The 18,233-nt window shown below is 41.4% G+C and overlaps 1 protein-coding gene across 15 annotated transcripts in view; it reads left to right on the forward strand.

Moving 5' to 3' along the window:
- The window catches only part of LOC110978113 (limbic system-associated membrane protein-like), a 53,408-nt gene extending 35,493 nt beyond the window's left edge, over positions 1-17,915 (forward strand). For 11 of the 15 annotated variants that reach the window (XM_087142379.1, XM_087142380.1, XM_087142381.1 and 8 more), the window contains 10 exons: positions 198-352; positions 1,093-1,267; positions 3,594-3,626; positions 7,070-7,167; positions 7,633-7,790; positions 8,845-9,049; positions 10,211-10,234; positions 13,170-13,226; positions 15,214-15,243; positions 15,540-17,915. In XM_087142379.1, coding sequence (XP_086998505.1) covers positions 198-352; positions 1,093-1,267; positions 3,594-3,626; positions 7,070-7,167; positions 7,633-7,790; positions 8,845-9,049; positions 10,211-10,234; positions 13,170-13,226; positions 15,214-15,243; positions 15,540-15,658 — 1,054 coding nt within the window. In that variant the 3' untranslated portion in view covers positions 15,659-17,915. The remainder of the gene's footprint in view (positions 1-197; positions 353-1,092; positions 1,268-3,593; positions 3,627-7,069; positions 7,168-7,632; positions 7,791-8,844; positions 9,050-10,210; positions 10,235-13,169; positions 13,227-15,213; positions 15,244-15,539) is intronic. The other 4 variants (XM_087142374.1, XM_087142378.1, XM_087142375.1 and 1 more) reach the window with 4 other exon arrangements.
- Positions 17,916-18,233: the final 318 nt, after the last annotated feature.

Here is an 18,233-nt window from a genome sequence, read left to right on the forward strand (position 1 = left end):
ATCAACGTTTGCCGCATGCTAGTAAAAAAAAGGCTCACGTGCCTTCCCAATATTCTCAAGGGTTTTGTGCCTATTTTAATGTCTGTATTCGTCTAGATGTCGGTGATAGTTACCAGTGTCCTTCGGTGGCACGTATTTGTAGGCAGTAAAATTAGTGAGCCCTGGGGTTTAAGTGTAACTCTGTATTACATGCCTAGGCTGACGTGGATTGGTCCAACGGGCGAGCGAATGGGTTACACAACGTTGCGCATTGACGGTATCAACCGCACCCAGGATGGCGATTACAGATGCGAAGCTGACAACGGCCTCAATGACGTCCCAGATGTCCGTTTCGTTACCATCAAAGTCAACTGTGAGTTGAAGTTCCTGAAAACCACTTTCTTAGATTGGATGTGTCTCCCCTGTGTCTGTCTCTGTGTGTACTTGCGTAACACGTTTGCGCACGGAGGACAAGACACGGTCGTGCTTTGCTATACCACGGAGGAAGGACACAGAAGTAACAACTCTGGCACATCAAAGTGCTCGATGATGCCCTTCCTCCATGGCTCGGCCATCGGGGAAGGGGCATTGTGTTTGTTACAGTGTAACATTGTTCAACAGAATAACCACAGGCTCTTACCATCGAGGGCAATAGGTTTACCACCAAGGACAGTAAATTACCGTTTGTTCTGTTTCCGTCCATTTAAGAAAACTACTCATTGTTTTTCTTGATCTGTGCAAGCTGTTTTAAGCTATAACGGATTTTTGTAATGATTTCCTTGACTATCCTCAATTTTGCGACTGATAACCCTAACCTACAATGCCTCGCAACCTCTTTTTCAGAGAGGGAAAAACGTGCTGTGGGCGCAGCTAAGTCCACAAAATATCCTCCCTTCCTGCATTGTTTGGACATCTTAGGTTTATGAATCCAATGTCCCAGCGTGCGCAGAACAAACGCAGCTGAGAATGTCAGATTAACCTAAAGCCTTCGAATATATGTGCTTGAAGTTTTTGGCGAGCCTGAATGATTCTGTTTTTGTCCAACATGAAACCAGGCCATATTCGCAGTCTAACGGCCAACAAATGAATTTCGTTTTCCGTTTGCATCTTCAGACATGCCAGAGATCCGTTTGTATCAGACAGACGTCGAAATCCGCAAGGCTGTGGGCAGATATGTGAAAATGATTTGCAGGGCTGATGCCTCGCCGCGGGTCACATTCACATGGAGGAAAGACGGCGTGCTGGTACCGCCGTCCTCAAGGATTACCAACCGGCAGCAGCAGTCAATGTAGGGATTGCGAATTCTTCCTGATTGGGGATGGTTTGTAATTTAGGAAGGGCAAACGTAGCTCATGTCCGGCTCTTACCATCCAGGGACGTTGTAACCCGATGATTTTTACGGCACCCTCGTGAGACACTTTCACCCTAAAAGAGGCGTTCGTTATCTCTTTAACGTGCTCATTGTACGTTGGCCGACGTGTGTAAGGGGGTGAAATATAAATAACAACACTAAAGCCTCGCCATGATGGATTTCATGTAAACTTCACTTATGTACCCCCCCCAGAAAAAGTCTTTTCGAACCAAGTTTCAACAAGGGCACGAAACAGCTAGTATCCCGGGTTGGATCCTGCCACCTCACCGCCGCTGGCTGTAAGATTGTCAGGGGAAAAATACAACGCTCTTTAGAGTGAAGTGTATTGAAGTGAACACAATACATCGAAATCTCAATGCCGGCACAGTGCATAACAGTCCCCTATTGCGCTTGCGTTGTTCCGGGTTTGCGGGTCCCCGGTATTTTTGGTTTCCATTGACGATTCTGATACTAGACCGTCTAATATGTTTACCAGACCAGTGGATCTACCCTTTTGTAACCCTAATTGACTAAAACTTCTCCCGGTGGTTTTTTTTTCGTTGTTGAGTACCAAATGTGACTAAAGGTTGACAAAACTTGTACTCTAATCAGTTACATTTAACTAGAAGTCAGTAATAGGGACAGCTGGGTGCAACTGGAAATTAGTCTACCTGACTAGATTTTTTAGTCAGCTCATTGATATTTCAAAAGGCATCAAATAAGAATCTTGTCAGAAAGCATGATTTGCCAATTTAAGCCTGGGTGTTTGACTGAATCTGTATACTAGTCAATTTTGGATAACTAGGAAAATCAATCCACATGAACTAGGGTGTTTTAAGGGTGTGGTCTTATACCAATTTGTGACATAGTTGTCATAACAAAAAGCTTTAAAAAGTTGATGTTTTCACATAATGCATGTGTCAACCAAGGCCAAATTTCATGGCACTGCTAAGCACACAATTATACGCTAGCAGAGGCTCATCGTATGGAAACCGTAAGCAGTAAGCGCGGCAAAAGGCCTTTACTGAGAGGATAAAGTTACTTCATTTGGTGACAAATCTTTGTACTGTGGTTAGCAAAAATGCTTAACAGTAAGCAACGCCGTGAAATCGGGTCCAGGTTGTTAAGTTGTCCGAATCACTTGGCTGCGGCTTGAAATTGCACACAACTTTATGGAAACTGGCTGCGGCCACAACCATAGACTTGTGTGTGATTTCTAGCTGCAGCCAGGCAATTCGGACACGGCTTCAAATTAACTTCTGCCATAGGATAAAGTGTTGGTAAAATGTTTGCATCTTTGCCTCCTCGCCAGCCGAATCTGCTGCTGCATTTTGGTTTCGCAGCCAAGAGTGGTTTCATGTTGGCTTTTGTTGTCCCAGAAATATCTTCGTATATTCGTATACTCACGGGCCCGTTGCCAGTGATAGCTGCAAAAGGATGTATGTTCAGTGCCAATCTCCATTTTAATCTCTTTGGCAAGGGCTTTCATTCCCTCTTCACAATTATATACGGGCAGGAATGAATGCTGCTGTTTGCATTACCGCCCAAATTCCGCTGCAATCGTTTGTGTTGGTGATTTCACGGCTACGTACACTACCAAAGTCCGATGTTCATTTCAGCTTTCATCCAGCCAGCAAAATGCAAAGACGGGGTTTTCGAAACGTCGTCTGTGACTACAGCCAGAACCCTCCGTGGCCTGTGCTGATATTGTGTGGATGTGTTAAATGGTCATTGTCTTACTAACAATGCAAGGAATTCTTTGAATTTGTTTTACTTTGATTTGCACTGTTTATGTAAACCTGCTAGCTGGAAGTATGAGGGTTAAATCAAGACATTCTGTCTGCACTAAAATTGATCCATTTTATGGACACCTGCACATTTATTTATTTATTTTTTTGGCAGTGGGATTGAACAAGCTAGAAAAGCTCCTTCTTAAGTCGCTTGTGAACCCAACTTTACTGATTTCCTCACAGGATAACAGTTTGAAAAGCAAGATTCAAGCATTTTCAAAAGGGGGCATTTTGCAGTTTTCACATTTGAAGGGGGGTTAAAACAAATACATATGAAAACAATACTGCACAGTTGCATGACTCTATCTTGTGGAAGTTAGTGCATCACTTAGGTACACATCCAAGAGGCTCAACGACAAGTTCCTGAGGTTGGCCACGAGCAGTTAGTACGTTGTTCAGCTTAATCTTCGTCTTATCAGAAACATTTTGTATATTTTCTCCTCTCCTACCGTGTCGTGTGCTTACTAACCAAGGATCCACATAAGTTGTGATGTTGATACGTCTAGGCAAGTAGTCTTTCAAAGTATGATTGTTGATGTGTCGTTCAAAATGACCCCACGTCTCCTAAAGCGCATGCTCGCACCAGCCAGTACGCCCGCATGAATGCATGAATGTCTACATATGCTAACTTCTACCTTAAAACGTACCACCGTCTATGTCGTAGTGTCATTGTTCCATCCTCCCAAAGACGCAGCAAACCACGAAACTATGGTACTGAATTGACCCACTAGGCACATTCATGACTGGTGTTGTGGATACACCGTAGTTATTGTAGTGTACGAACATACGACGCCTCATTTACCTCATTTGTTTTTGACACACGTGTTTGTGAAGGGAAGGTAATTGATGTTGCCAAGTCGTCACAACTCGTGGAGGGGTCAATGGGGACAATAAAGTTATTATCTTACAGTAATAACTAGTATCTGTTTCGACACCAGATCCATATTCGTGGAAAAGGTCAGAGCAAATATGTGAAGTTTTGGATTTAGTAAACAACAACAACAACACCAGAGTGTCCCTATTTCACCATTGTATGAGAACAATGGTCAGGTCTGTTTTTGGATTGGACTGGGCGAATGGGCATAAATGACACATTTTCTAGCATTAAAACAATACTTTTCTTTGCTACCAACCAAGCATTTCCCTACCCACGTATCCCTTACCCCCTTTCAGATTCCTGATATACGATTTGTTTGGTCTGTATTTCTCCTGTGAATAAATGTAGAAAGAACCGTCTGCATCAAACAATGGCGATTGCAAAGTGCACTCCTCCCTTACCTGTCTATGTCCGTACACTGCCATTACGGACCTCTGCAGTGTCCCGCCCCCTCCCTGCATATTTGCAGCAACCATTACAGACAGAGTGTTAATTTCGTTCAGGTTGATTTTTTTTTCTCCTATCCGTAAGGGGATACGTTTTAGATGCTAGGTGACGGCAAACAAAGTGGTCCCACGTGATCTTTCCACGATTGTTTGCGCTATTTTGAGGATTTGCATATCAACTAAAACGTGAGGCTAACAATAAGTGAGCTGGTCACGTTGGACCGTTGTCACTGTGCTTGTCGCAATCAAGCATCTCAAAATCTCCTGTCTCTGAGATGTTGTAGAGCCGGTGGCGGCGCTGTATTTTTTTTCTTCTTTTCGGGGTAGTGGGATATACCAATACAACCGGATTTCTTGGTGGATCTTAAGGTAGTTACAGTTGCGCATTCGAAAAATTAACTATTAGATTCGTAAAGACAAACTTGCATCGTTTTCACATTCACTTAAGTATGAACAAATATATGTGTTTTGGCATCCGGTTCGTAAGTGTAAAGTCACTTCAGTTTAATCACGCCCAATGCACACGTGCACCGCACATAGAATCACATGCATCGATCGCCGTTTACGTGGAACCATGGAACCGGAAGTTAACGCGCAAGTTCAGCGATTGTCCAATGAGAGCCTGCAAATCGTGGCCCGACTGCCTTTGTGACGAAGTCACTTACGAACCGGATAGGAACGAGAATCGGCAGTCCGTGGCCACTTCCCCACAAAAAAGATCCTGCAATAACCCCCGAGCAAGCAAAGAAAAAAATCTTCCAATCATTGTCACCGGCTCTTTTTCAAGTAACTTTGCCGGTAAACAAAGTTTGTAGCCCATCTCTAGTCAAACAGGTGCACAGTCACGTCGCCAAAACAGACACTGGATTTCATTCGTTGGCAATATAAATATGCTTTTTCGATCTATCAAGATCTGCTTAGGTTCACCTGCAAAACCTACACTCTCGTAATAGCTCGCTCAAAAGGAGCGCAGAGATGGCGCAGTCACGTATTTAATCACACGTTCCAGTTCTTTCGGCGTACGGGGTCGGCTGGTCCGGCGACGCACCTGGGGCTCAAGGCTCGTGAGATGAGCAAGATTTGAAATTTTTATGAGTTAGGATGATAGGTCTTTCAGCCAATTAATTAATCTTGCAACCAGTTGTAAATAACGAGTACAAGAACGCTGCCCTTTAGAAATTGACACCCACACTTCGAAACAATCTTTTAATAGTGGTGCACCATCCCCGCCTCCTTTGGCTAATGTTAACCTGCTGTTTGCTCCATTGTTTCCATAGAGTGATTGTACATATTCAGAACTAATGTCCAAGTACATAATCAAAATAAAGTCTGAAATTGTCTTTGTTGATTTTAACAGCATCTTCTTATTTAGATAAAACAAATTTAGTCAGAGGACTAAATAGGGTACATTAGCAACAATAGCTAATGTTTTCGTTCGAAATATTTTTTCTTTTGCAAGCCGGAGAAGGAGATGCGTGTCAAAATTCGTCGTAGGGTAAACCAGGCTGATTTCGGCTCATAGTGCTGAAACGCTGTTGCCAATTGAGATGACAATAGATTACGAAGACTTAAACCCTACGCATCCTCGATATAAGGCAGTCCAGCTCCTGTCCAACCTGGGCCTTGCTGCTTTGATACAGAGATTTTCATACAGAAGTTGTAATGGACCGCCAATTTGGCAGAAAAAAAGGTAGACTGGCTTACGCAGTTGCCAGTGCCCGGCGGAACTGAAGGTCCTCACACTTAACTTTCTTGAGTTCACCTGTTTTGTTTTTATTTGGTTTTAATTTCATTTTTTGCTCCACATCGGTTTGTAAGGGTACCTCTGTACCACAATTATTCACCCTGTCTACTTTGGGAATGTTTGCCCAATTACGTATTCTGAGGGACTTCTACAGAGCAGTCTAAAGGTTGTGAAATAATCAAAGTTCAAAAACTCATGAGTCAAAAGATACCATTCTTACTCAAGACAAAAAAATTTCCTGTCCGCAACTGGATTGTTAGGTTTTATCATTGAAAGACTTTACGCTTGTTAATTTGAACGTTAGCCGGGCTGTTGCAATTTTGCGCGGTTTAACAGCGCGAACCCGGGCTCTGTTTTTCCCATCCACACAGATTAGTTGTGTCGGTTGCGTGACGGCAACATTAAACCAGGATGATTCATCTAATGACCACTTTAATCCGACGTCTCCGGAGAATGTCCTTCCTCTGGACCGCAAAGGGAGCACGGGGGAGGCAAAAGATGATTTCTCCATCGGTGTAGGACTGAGAAGCCCGCTCGTTAACCCAACTACACTAGTTGGAAGAAACAAAATGCAGTTTCCGGGGTCTGAGTAGATATTCCAAACAAGCCCTTCAGTGCTAGACCTGCACGTAATTTTAAAAATATTTACCAACTTTTTTATCCCTTCAATAATTCAACCCTATTCGAGTTTAGATCTCCTGGAAAAGATATAGGCCTACCCCCTTTTACGTTCGGTTGTGAATTGGCACTGTTAAATCAAACGCTTTTCAAGTTCATCACGGTTATACTTGACATCGTGCTGCTTACGTAATTACACGTGCACATCCAATGAGGAGATGTTTGTGAATAACACATTGACAAAATATTCATTATTGTTGGCAGCTTGGTTATTGTGAGTATCGAGCCGCACCACTACGGCGTGTACACGTGTGAAGCAACCAACCTGTTGGGTACAGCACAGGCGAACATCACTCTGAATGGTAAGTCTCACAATTACATATTTTGTCCGATTCATCAAGTCGGGAACCAGACTATAGCCTGCTCGGGAAGTGCACAGTGTACAGCATAATTTGGCGATAACATACAGTAGATTCGTATTGACAACCTGACGGTCACATCGGTCTATGCTTGAAGACCAAATTCCTTTAAGGTTAAGTTATTGACCTTCATACAGAGTACGTGTCATTGGAACGTTAGCTACACAGTACTATTTTCTGGACTCGAAGCAACTGAAATAAGCATCTTCCACCGTTGGTTGGTTCCGCAGTTATCCTGGGTATCTATGTAAGTAAGCACAAGCTTGCCCGAGTCACGAGGTATAAACAACAATGGTTTTAGTATGGAGAATTAAGGTTGTTATGTTCACGTGAATTTAAAGAACTCAGTGTACCAGATTTGGGTCAAAGTTAACTCGCAAAAGGCTAATTGTGACCTTTGCCACACAGGGAAGCCGTTATCCCCAACCATCATTAGTGATTCCGTGGGCACACGAAAGCACACCTTCAAGTTGACATGGCTACAACCGAGCAACCAACCTCCTAACCACCCAGGGACCATCCCGGTCAATTACTACAAAGTCATGTACCGAGGCTGGTGGAGGCAGGTAAGCATTAGCCTATTCGAGATATGGTGGACACAATACAAGGGTGCTGTTTGGTTCGGGAAACCAGAACTGTATAATAGAGAGTATAAGGCCCACCGTAGATCTTGTAGACAAAATTGCTAACTGTCCATGTGCCCAATCCACTATCTTGGTTCAGACAACTCACATACGTGTCGCAATACTCTCTATGAACAGCTCTGCAGATAAAATCATTTACGTTCACTCAAAATTTAACCAATTTAAATAGCGCAGCCCCTTTGTGTCTACAAAACTTCAAAAAGACGAAGAGTGACGAAGGTGCGATCTGGAAATCACGTGTGAAATGAAGCGCAAACTATATAGTTCATCCATCAGTTAGTTGCTTCCTTTTCATGCAGCAGAGGATTACGTCCTTAATGACAGTTCTAATTGCATCCCATCAACACTTTTATTTTCTTGTCGACTAGATCTGTTGCTGCGTTCACAGTCTCACCGGTCTCGCGCAATCATTTTCATGACAGAGGTTTCCTCTGTATCTAGTCGTGAAAACAGCTGTTAATAGCCAGCGGTGAATCCTTGCCCTAGGGTCTGATTCCCCAGTAATCCAACACTCCATCGCTCGGCACTGGTAGTTGTCTTTAGAGTGTGCCTATTCCCAATAAAGATGTGCAGAGGTGCAACACGAGGTCCTGCATGACGAAGTGTATGACGCCATTCTGTTTCCATAACTGTGGGTTGAACTGCACCAGGAACCCGGGAAATAGCTGTAAATTATTGTGCTTAAAAGGTGGCCATACAAACGACTGATCAAATTTGAACTAAAACGGCTTCTAACCTGAAGCTCGAACACCCCCGTCATCGATTGAAAAGATCCAGTTGACAGGGAGTATTCCTTATTTTTGTTTTGGTAGCGATGCGGTCATGATGCGTGCATTTCATAGTCGTTGTGAACCACCTAAGTGCAGTTCTGCGCAAAGATCTTGCGTTGCTAGGAAAATTGCGCCCTCTCTAGCCCTGCTTGGTACTTTGTCAGCATCCATTTCTAAGCATTGTTTCTTCTCTTCGCAATTTCCAGTCCACTAGGGATCGCAAAAAGGTGTTTTCCCTGGATGATGAGGCAAACATGTTGGAGGAAATCATCTATCCGGACCCCAATAAAGTCAGGCAGATTTGCAGTCTTCATGACCTTCGACCCAACGCAACCTACGCCCTGCAGCTGTACGCCGTCAACGACCAGGGTGAGAGTGACCCGGTCAATTTTACATTTTACACAGCCTTGGGTAAGTCTTCAGAATTGCCTGCAGTTGTTTTGCTTCGCCTCTTCAGTCTGGCTAAATGTTGATTGTGGTACATACAGGTGGGGCAAAAAGTTTACATACATTTGGAAGAAAAACTGTTTCCTCAATTTTCGCCGTTTGAAATAGTTTTGCCTATCTTCGCTTTATGAGGTCAGATAAATTGGACCTCAACGTAAAGTTCATTGTGTGAATTTCAATTGAAAATACTAAGAAACGATTATTATTGTTCAAAATATTAATATTTCTGAAAAATTATTTTGTCAAAATTTACATTAGTCTCCTTATTGTCATTCAAAAACACTTCAGGAATTGGTCCACTGCGACTATGAAATGTGACAAGAAAATGCAGAAAGTGGCACTAAATTAGGGTTAGAGTACGTAAAATATTGATTTTTTGGTAAATACAAATGTGAATCATATGTAAATGTCTCTCGTGTTTTTTTGTGGGTTTGTTGTTTTTTTATTTGACGCATACACCATATACATTAAGCAAAGACCCATCTTGTCAGTCCTCATGAAAAATGTTGCTAGGAATGAGTGAAGTTATGAAATTTGAGGAAAACTGGTTTTGTTCTGCTAGGTATATTTAAACTTTTCGCCCCAAGTGCACACCAGTGACATATAAACCACTGGTGCCTCGTTGTAGAAGTGATCAACAGTTTTAACCTTTGTGCAAAATACACATTAGCTTTTGGGACAAATTACTGATAATTGTTTCTCAGCCTTTGAGTTATGTATGCTGAATTTTTGCAGTGTCGAATTAGTCAGTGGTCATATGTTTCCTTCTTTATTCCATCACCTGAAATAAGCGTGCTATATTCAGTTAATAATAATATGGGATTTGTTTCTTTCTTTGAAACAGCACATCTGAGTAAACTTGATTTCGATATTCCAATGAAATATTCTTTGCTAATAGCACAGAAATGGTTAGTGGTCGCTATGATTCAATATTATCTGTTGTCCTTTTGTGTCAAGGTTGATTTTGTCTTCAGGTCAAGTGATGGAAATTCAGGGCACTGTAATTTTGAGCAATTGTGATATTTTAAAGATTTTTTCCCTGCCTACTTGAATGACGTTTACCTCTTGTTGTGTACATTGCTTTGCCCTGCACCTTATGCACACTTGCACAAACAACCCACGTAGCCAGAGCCGACTACAACGGTACAGGTAATGTCCGACGCAGTAGTTGCACTACGCTTTCACGCCGGAATGACACGCTTTTCATTCTCGAATGCTACATGTGCATGTCTCCGTTGCATGCTAGCCCGCAAATGATTATACAGGGGTTGTTTCGTTTTGTTTGACCGTCACATTGCGTTGTCGGTAGGTTTAAATAGGTCCATATTATCTCCAAGCTGTCGTCATCATAGCATGATTCCAACAAGGACCAATCAAAACGTGAAAACTATGGCCAATATGTCAAAAAGGGAAAAGGCCATTTTATTTGTTTGATTCGTGTGCACCTCAAGTTGTCCTTTTAAGCAGTTGTCTATACCTGTGTACCCGTAGCGGAAAAAAAATTATTAGTGATGGACAGTACATTGAATTACTCCAGTACAGAAGATTAAAAAGAAATGCCAGAAAAGACTGAAGAGAAGCATGTCATCGCTGGTAAAATTGCATTGTCACTTTGGTGTGACAAATGCTTATCACGTGCATCATACATGTAGACTAACCCCGCACTACCGATGACATTCAAAAGCTGTGAACATCCAAGCCTGTCGGCAGATGCGTATCCCGTTTTATGAGCCCCTTTTTTCCTCTCATTGTATGTGGATTACACGAATGTGCCATTTTTAAAACAAGTTGGCTAACCTATACTTTTTTATGGGTAGGCCTGCCAAAACTATTTTTTTTTCGGGGGAGGGGACAAAACCTCGTTTTCCATCCAGTTTTACGTTTTAAAATCTTGACAAGATTTGTTATAATCAAACTGTTAAGATATGGATTTGTTATATTGTTATAATTCTTTTCTATTTAAATCTATTTTATGTCCCGTCTTTTAACCCTAAAGGAGCTGGGCGGAATATTCCTAGACTTTTTACTGATGTATTTACGTCTCCTCTCCCGCTTATGGAGACTTCAGGAGATTATCCGTTGTTTCACGAATGTCTGACATTCTGTTTTGCGAAACAATTATTTTCCTCCAGACAAGTCTCCTTAAAAAAGTGTTAAGCATTCCCACTGGCATCCTAAATTCTTATGCGCAACTGACAAGGTTAAGGGCGCAAACAGACAGGGCAACTAACAGACCGTGTTAGAGACAGTGAGATCTTGGGGCTGGTTGTCTCTCCGCTGGTTGTGAGATGTTCCGAAAGAACCCGGCTCCTTGTTTGGTTCAAGACATTTACCACTTAAATGAGTTGGAGGCTGAGGATGTTTATGGCTTAGATGGACATTGCACGATTTTGAACTGCCTACTAACATTTTTTTCAGTAGTTCTCAGTGTAGCATTTTCATCAGTGGCTTAGCTAAGCGGGGGAGGGGCGTAAGGGGGTCAAATATCCCTTCCCCAGAGAGCCTGACTACGAAACCATGGCAACGAATGCCCCCAGCGGAAACTCTTGCCCCTCCCCCCCTCTCCCCAAAAGCCTGGCTACGCCACTGATTCGCATCATGAAAGATTTTCATTCGGTGAACATCGTGAAATAATAATGTTAACACAGAAAGGGATGTCCTGTGTTGCTTGGGTGAGAATCTCTCGTGTGGGGCCCTGGACCGGGATACCCCCCCCCGATAAAAAGCTCATGATATCTCCTCCCCTATGGCGGGGTGTTTAGGATACACAGCGTCACCAAAGCTAGTACACCGTAAGACGGAATTATTTCCGACCTCAGAGGGTTCTCAAGGCCTGCTGGGACGCCCTCTCGGTGCATCATTTCATAGAAACACCCGGGTTATTTTAGCGAAGCTAAAGTGTCCTTTTTCGCCTTCGATAACCACGGGCGGAACAAATGGCCAACTCAGTTTATATAAACGATATAAACTCATCTGCACGATAATCTCAACAATTCATGCACGTTCCTTGTGCTTTTCAAAATAATGTTATTTTTCATTGTATGGTAAATTGGTCCCATTGTTGACATATTGCATGTAAATAAGGTAAATTAGCAATTACGAAAACTATTGAGGTCAACAGGTTATTTATGGTGTTTTTCTTGCTCGTCGCTGCTGGTCAGTTTCAGAGTAAATGGTTACTGGATTTTTTGTTTGTTCTGTCTGATAGCGCTATACATCTAACTAGGCAATTCTGTATCTTGAATTATTTCTGCGCACACTGGATGATTATTTACTCGAGGAAAATAGCTGTGTTGCTATATTTTGCTTAATACATTGAATACAGAAGATAACTGGAAATGAAATAAAACAAATTAGGCTCTTCCCAAAGCAGTTAATCGGGAAAGTCGAGGTTTTTCTTAACCCCTTAAATTTGACTGCCAAACTACCTACAGATCAATCTTCTTAACTACGAGGATGAGTCAGTTACACCCTCCATGTTTGTTTCTTCATCCTTAATTAACAGAATCCAACCAAATTAAAGTAACGTGTCTAGACGTGTGGAGCTTTTTGAGTACAAAAAAATCAGGTGTACCAGAGGAAACGTTCTCCCTTCCTGCTGGATCGGCACTGCTTAAAACCGTCAGAATCCAAAAATTTAATATGGAAATCCGTTCTAATAAAAAGGAAAATCTGTCCAGTGTAAGGCTGCCACTTTAGCAGAAGCTGCGTAATTTTGGTGATTCGAATTCGCTAATGAGTTAAACATTAGCATAATGCAAGCAACCGATTGGACATTAGATGGTGTTATTCTTCCAAGTTCTTACAGTTTTAAACTGTCTGTCCGTTTCGAAGTTGATAAACGCCGTGTGTCCATTTGGCAAAGAGGGGTTTGATTTCACAACAAGGATAACAACAACCAACACGATGTCCGTTTGAGTTCATGAAAACTCTCCTAGAATCCATAAAACTCCGCAAAGACAGAAAATGAAAACTCATTGAAAAATAAAATGACACCTCGGAAGTTTTTAAATTGGGAGATGATTTTGGCCTAATAACTTTAACTTGTAACATGACGTTCTTCTTCTCTGTTCTTTCTTTACAGAAGACGAAGTGACAACTTCTAACGAAGATGCTACAGGTCCGCTTCCAATGCAACCAAGTATATTATTTTAGTTCTTTCCATTTTTTAGGTTATTATGTGTCAGCGCATAGGTACAGTGTGCATACTTTTGACTTTCCTACAAAATGGTTTATTGAAAGCCGTACGAGAAAATTAAAAATACAGAACATGCCTCAGAAACAGAGCTGTATGTTTCCAGCACGCCCATGCGTTGAAACAATCAAAAGAGCGGTTCCAACCATGTCTAGGTGTTCAAAGTTTGTAGAGGAGGTGAGTTGCTGGTACTTCGGCTTAATTAAGGGATTCTGCGACCTGTTTCACAAACACATTATTAATTTGTAAACACCGCTTTGCACACCGCCCCCATTGCCGATATAAAAATGTCTTCCGGTGCCATTACAGCCGCCCGATGCCACGTCAAATACGATCAAAATTCAACAAGTACCAAAAATACACATGCAATAAAACAGTTGAACTTATAAAACTAAAAGCTCCGGAGTCCCACATGAGTAAGTTTGTGATATTTTTCGCAAGCTCTCGGACAAGCATTGAATGTACAATGATTATAAATATTTATGCGTTGAGTGAGAGCAAAACCCGTAATTAAAATTGACATCTCTCTGACGTCAAGTACATCTTGGCAAAAGCTTCGGAATAAAAGGACGAACACCTTTCGATCCCAAGTGGGCGCTGTAACCTACCACAGCGCAGAGTGACGTACGTTTTACAACTGAGTTCCAGACACTGCGATAAATACAGGGATGGGAAATCTATCCAAAAGCTGTAAAACATTTCACGACAAGTATTTGGCCTGCAAGTCCAAATATATTGAGTAAAGTTCTGATCATGTGCAAGAGAGTGAGGAATAATGTTTACCAAAGTCCAGCTGAATCGTCCGAGTAACTGGTTCCGGCAGCGATAAACCCGTTCTGTGGCAAAACGCGCCTAATTTAACGAATCGAAAAAAGTCATTTAACCCTAGCACCTAGAGTGTACGTACAATCTTATTGAAATCAGAGGATTTCTTACTCTTGGGGCTATAGAGCGTCCGTGAAAACTAACACATTCTTTGTTACTGTTCGGATTCTGGGTCTAACAAACCTAATGATGTATTCCTAAAAAAATGTTTTCATGTCCCTGTGATTTGGAATCTAGCGTAGCCTGTTCCTTTCAATAAAACATAAAGTTTGACTTAGAGTCAACCAAAGACATATTTAACATACACGGGTCTACAACCCCCGCCCCTTTAATCAACGTCGGAATACGATTGCTTGGTCGTGTTGTACCCAGACAACTGCATTTTTATGCTCAAGTTCGCTTACAAAAATTGAGCAACTTTCACTCATGCCGTGCTCCTAGGGGAACCAGTAATAGGTTACAATTCTTCAGCGAGCTCGTGCAGTAGCTGCACATGACGCTCATCCTACAAACGCACTCTTTCAGATCAGTAGGGCGTGAACAAAAAGGAAGCAACTTTCCTCTTTTAACACAGTTGCAAGATATCTTAATGGGGGTTTTAAAGCCTGTGGCAATATTTATTAGACAGCAGTGATCCATCTTAATGGAATTTACAAACGTTTATTGTTCCTTATTGTTTATTGTAATTTTACCCTTGCACATTTTCATATGTAATGGTGAGCGTATGCTATTAAGTTAGCAATCATATGGATATTCACTCTATGGTATATTTTATACTCTATTTTGTGAATACAAAAACTGCTACAAACTGCTTGCTGCCTAGAGTGACCTAAAATACACATCATAATATAAGGAGGGGCTAACGTTTCAATCCTAGTATAATTTTTCACTGAGACAAAATAACAAGCAGACAGGACAAACAAGCAAACGGGAAATCATCCAAGCATGGACGAATGCGGGAGAACAGAAGGAATGGTCAATCGGTCAATATGCAGAGCGTATAGGGTCATAAACCTCTCCCAAAAAGACCTTTTTATTTGACTCAAATACTTGTTCCCGTAATATAATGATTTATTACTGATTCCTCATTTGGTCTTTATCTTGACAGAAAATCAAAATCTAGAACCGATCCGTGGTGGTGAGTAAATAAAACAAATATTTGTTTCTTCTTTAAAAATGCATAATATTAACAAACTTTATCCAGATAACATCTTTCCAATTTTTAGCACTTTAGCCATCTGCACTAATAATGGTAAAATTTGTTACTGCCGCTTTGTTTGGTCTGTACTCAGGGTTTTGGCTCTTTTTACTCTTGCAACGTTGCCAATAATTGCAGTAACCACACAAAAGTATATTTTAAAAGACCACAAAAAGATTGATAAATGCCCCTTGCAGGTTGCGTCCCTGGGATAAACCATTTTTATTTCCACGCAGAACGCATTTGGACTCCACCCGATTCAGCTGCCCCCCAAAGCACGCCCTCAATGGCAATGGTACTGACCATGTCGATCTCTCTGGTGATGGGGCTACATTGCAGGGAAGTCTATAAATGAGACCAGCCCAGTTCCTGTCTCTGTTGCCATGACAGTTAAGATGGAGGAGGTGCGCCCTCTGGGGCGTAAAATAATAGGGTCATTAAATCCAGCACAAGAATATTGCGATGCCTGTGAAAAAAAGCGAGAGATGAAGTAATTAAACAGACAATTATTTGCACCGATCTAATTTGACTGCATGTTTTGTTCTTAGAATCTGTTCTCTCTTTTGCACAAAAATTTTGATGCACTGACATTGTTGGCGGGTTGACGAGCATGAAATTTAAGAGGGCGCACTCATTAATCACTGGCTGTTTTAGATATGCTGCTTACAGCATTTCCATCTTGAGATAATTCTCATTTTTGTACAGTTGCGTAAATCTCAGAGAATATTATGTAATAGCCATCTACATTGCTGTGTGTATAAACAGAGTTTAATCTACCTTAGATAATAGCCAATCTGAACGATTTTCTAAGTTTTGTAAATTGCAAACTTTATGTGTTTAATTATAAAATAGGCTATGCAAAGTTGAGTAGCAGTTATCAGGGTAGTTTTGGAACTATAGGAATATATACCGACCAGAGGAATGCCGAATGTCAGTCATTTTCTCTCCCAACTCTGACAAAGTGCTTACTTGATTTCAAACTCACTGGCAGGGTGAGTGTTGTAGTTCTAGCATTCGTACTTGGGCTCATACTCAGGTATATGTCTTTGGCAATCGTACCCACGAAAATGTATTAGGTGTCGTGCCAAAAGTACCCGTGCTTATGAAATTATGTGCTCAACTCTAGTGACTGTAATCGACAATAACTCCATGCACGGTTTCCGTAATTTCTTTCATTTGCTGAAAGTACCCATGAAGGCAAGGACACGCTCACAACTTACATTGTGTCACAGCCAGAAGAAAATAATCTAACTGCATGAGTCTTGGCTCCTATATGTGGCGTGTTTGTTTATAATCAAACATGCCTCAACTTCCCAGCTAATACCAAATTGGAAAAAGTGGTCAAGCGTGCAAGAGTTACCGTTTGACTCTAACATTTATCACACTTCATGTAATCTGTCCTGAACATAACTAACACTCGATACCGGTGTCAAACTTTTTCTGGTACGTACATTTCATTCAAATGACAGTTCAATGAACCTTTACCGGGAAAACAAAGAGAAAGTAAGAATTGCATTTCAGAAAACTGTCATTTTCACTTTCAAGCACTTTCCAGAATTATTTTATCTTCACTAGTGTTTTAAATCAATTAATTAAATTAACAGAGTTGTGTTTGGACTTACAAAAGGTTGTAGCGGTGTAGTCATGTCACTAATCGTACTCGTACTCGAGCTCTTTTGGCTACTCGCACTCGCACTCAAGATAATGTACTTATACTCGCAAGAAACAAATCACACTTTAACGCAGGGTGCAGTACCTCATGAAAATGTACTCCAACACGGTTGCAAGTAATAAACCTTACCAGGTCCACAGCCAAAGGTAGCTCCTGATCGGAGGCCAGCAGCTATTGGAAATGCCCCTTTACACGAGGAACTGGGTACTTGCTTTCCTGTCTTGGAGTATAACACATCCATGTTCCAAGACCAGAGAAAATGGACCTTGGCCGGGGGCGCTATTCCAGTAATGGGAAAATATGCCGACCAAAATAAGATTCTTTCGACCAATGCACAGGCTGAGGCGTTGCTTTGTAACATATCTGTTTATAAGGGCCAGCCTTCAGCACCGTGTCCACATGTACAACCCGAAAAAAATCTACATTGAATTGTCTGAACATAATATTCTGGACATCGAGCACTCTCCTTTCTTGCCTGCAGTGTACTGAGGTGGACTCTGGAATAAGCGATTTTCTTGTTAATCTTGATGCTGTGATAAAGTTAGATGTCATGCCAACTCAAGGCGTCATGTGGCTGTTGGCGCCAAAGTGGCATTTAATAGGGAATGACTGTCAAACGATTCATTAAAGTATCCACGTTAGCACAATGCTTGTATAAATATGTATACTTCGTATAATAGGAACAAAGAAAATTTACAAAACAATGCATTCTGGGTAATTTTAATGATTCCTGTAAAATAACGTAATCTGTAAATTGGCTGTTCCTTGTTTCCTACATTTTATTTCGAGACATTTTTTGAAATGTGAACATCTGATGTGCTACAAACAAAGCCGGTGGTATCAACTGAGATGCAACATCTAACTGTGCTTTAGTGCTGATTTAGGCCAGATTGCAGGGTTCAAACTCGCATAAGAATTAAAAAGCACTACGTGCAAGCTATCTTGTACATCTGTACGTCATTCTTCTGTGTGTCTGATAAAGGCCGTACCAAAAAACGGTTTTCTTCAGGCCTATAGTAAATAATTGTGGTGAGCTAGAAGTCAAATGTAATATATCAGAAGTTAAGACAGTGCTAACTTTGAGCATGGAAAACAGTTCACCCTATCATCCCAAATGAGTACGGTATGACCTTAGACTCTTTAGATTGTTCTGGGCTTTCGGGCTTGGGTGATTTATTCATTTATTTTTATCATTTTGGACTTCTCCACGTGGTTGTTGAATGTTTCACTGCTTTACTCTGATTACCTTCTTCCCGTT

Source organism: Acanthaster planci, linkage group LG10 (genome assembly GCF_054643075.1).
Source record: "Acanthaster planci isolate LZ-2023a linkage group LG10, COTS_SCS, whole genome shotgun sequence".
Taxonomy (NCBI): Eukaryota; Metazoa; Echinodermata; class Asteroidea; order Valvatida; family Acanthasteridae; genus Acanthaster; species Acanthaster planci.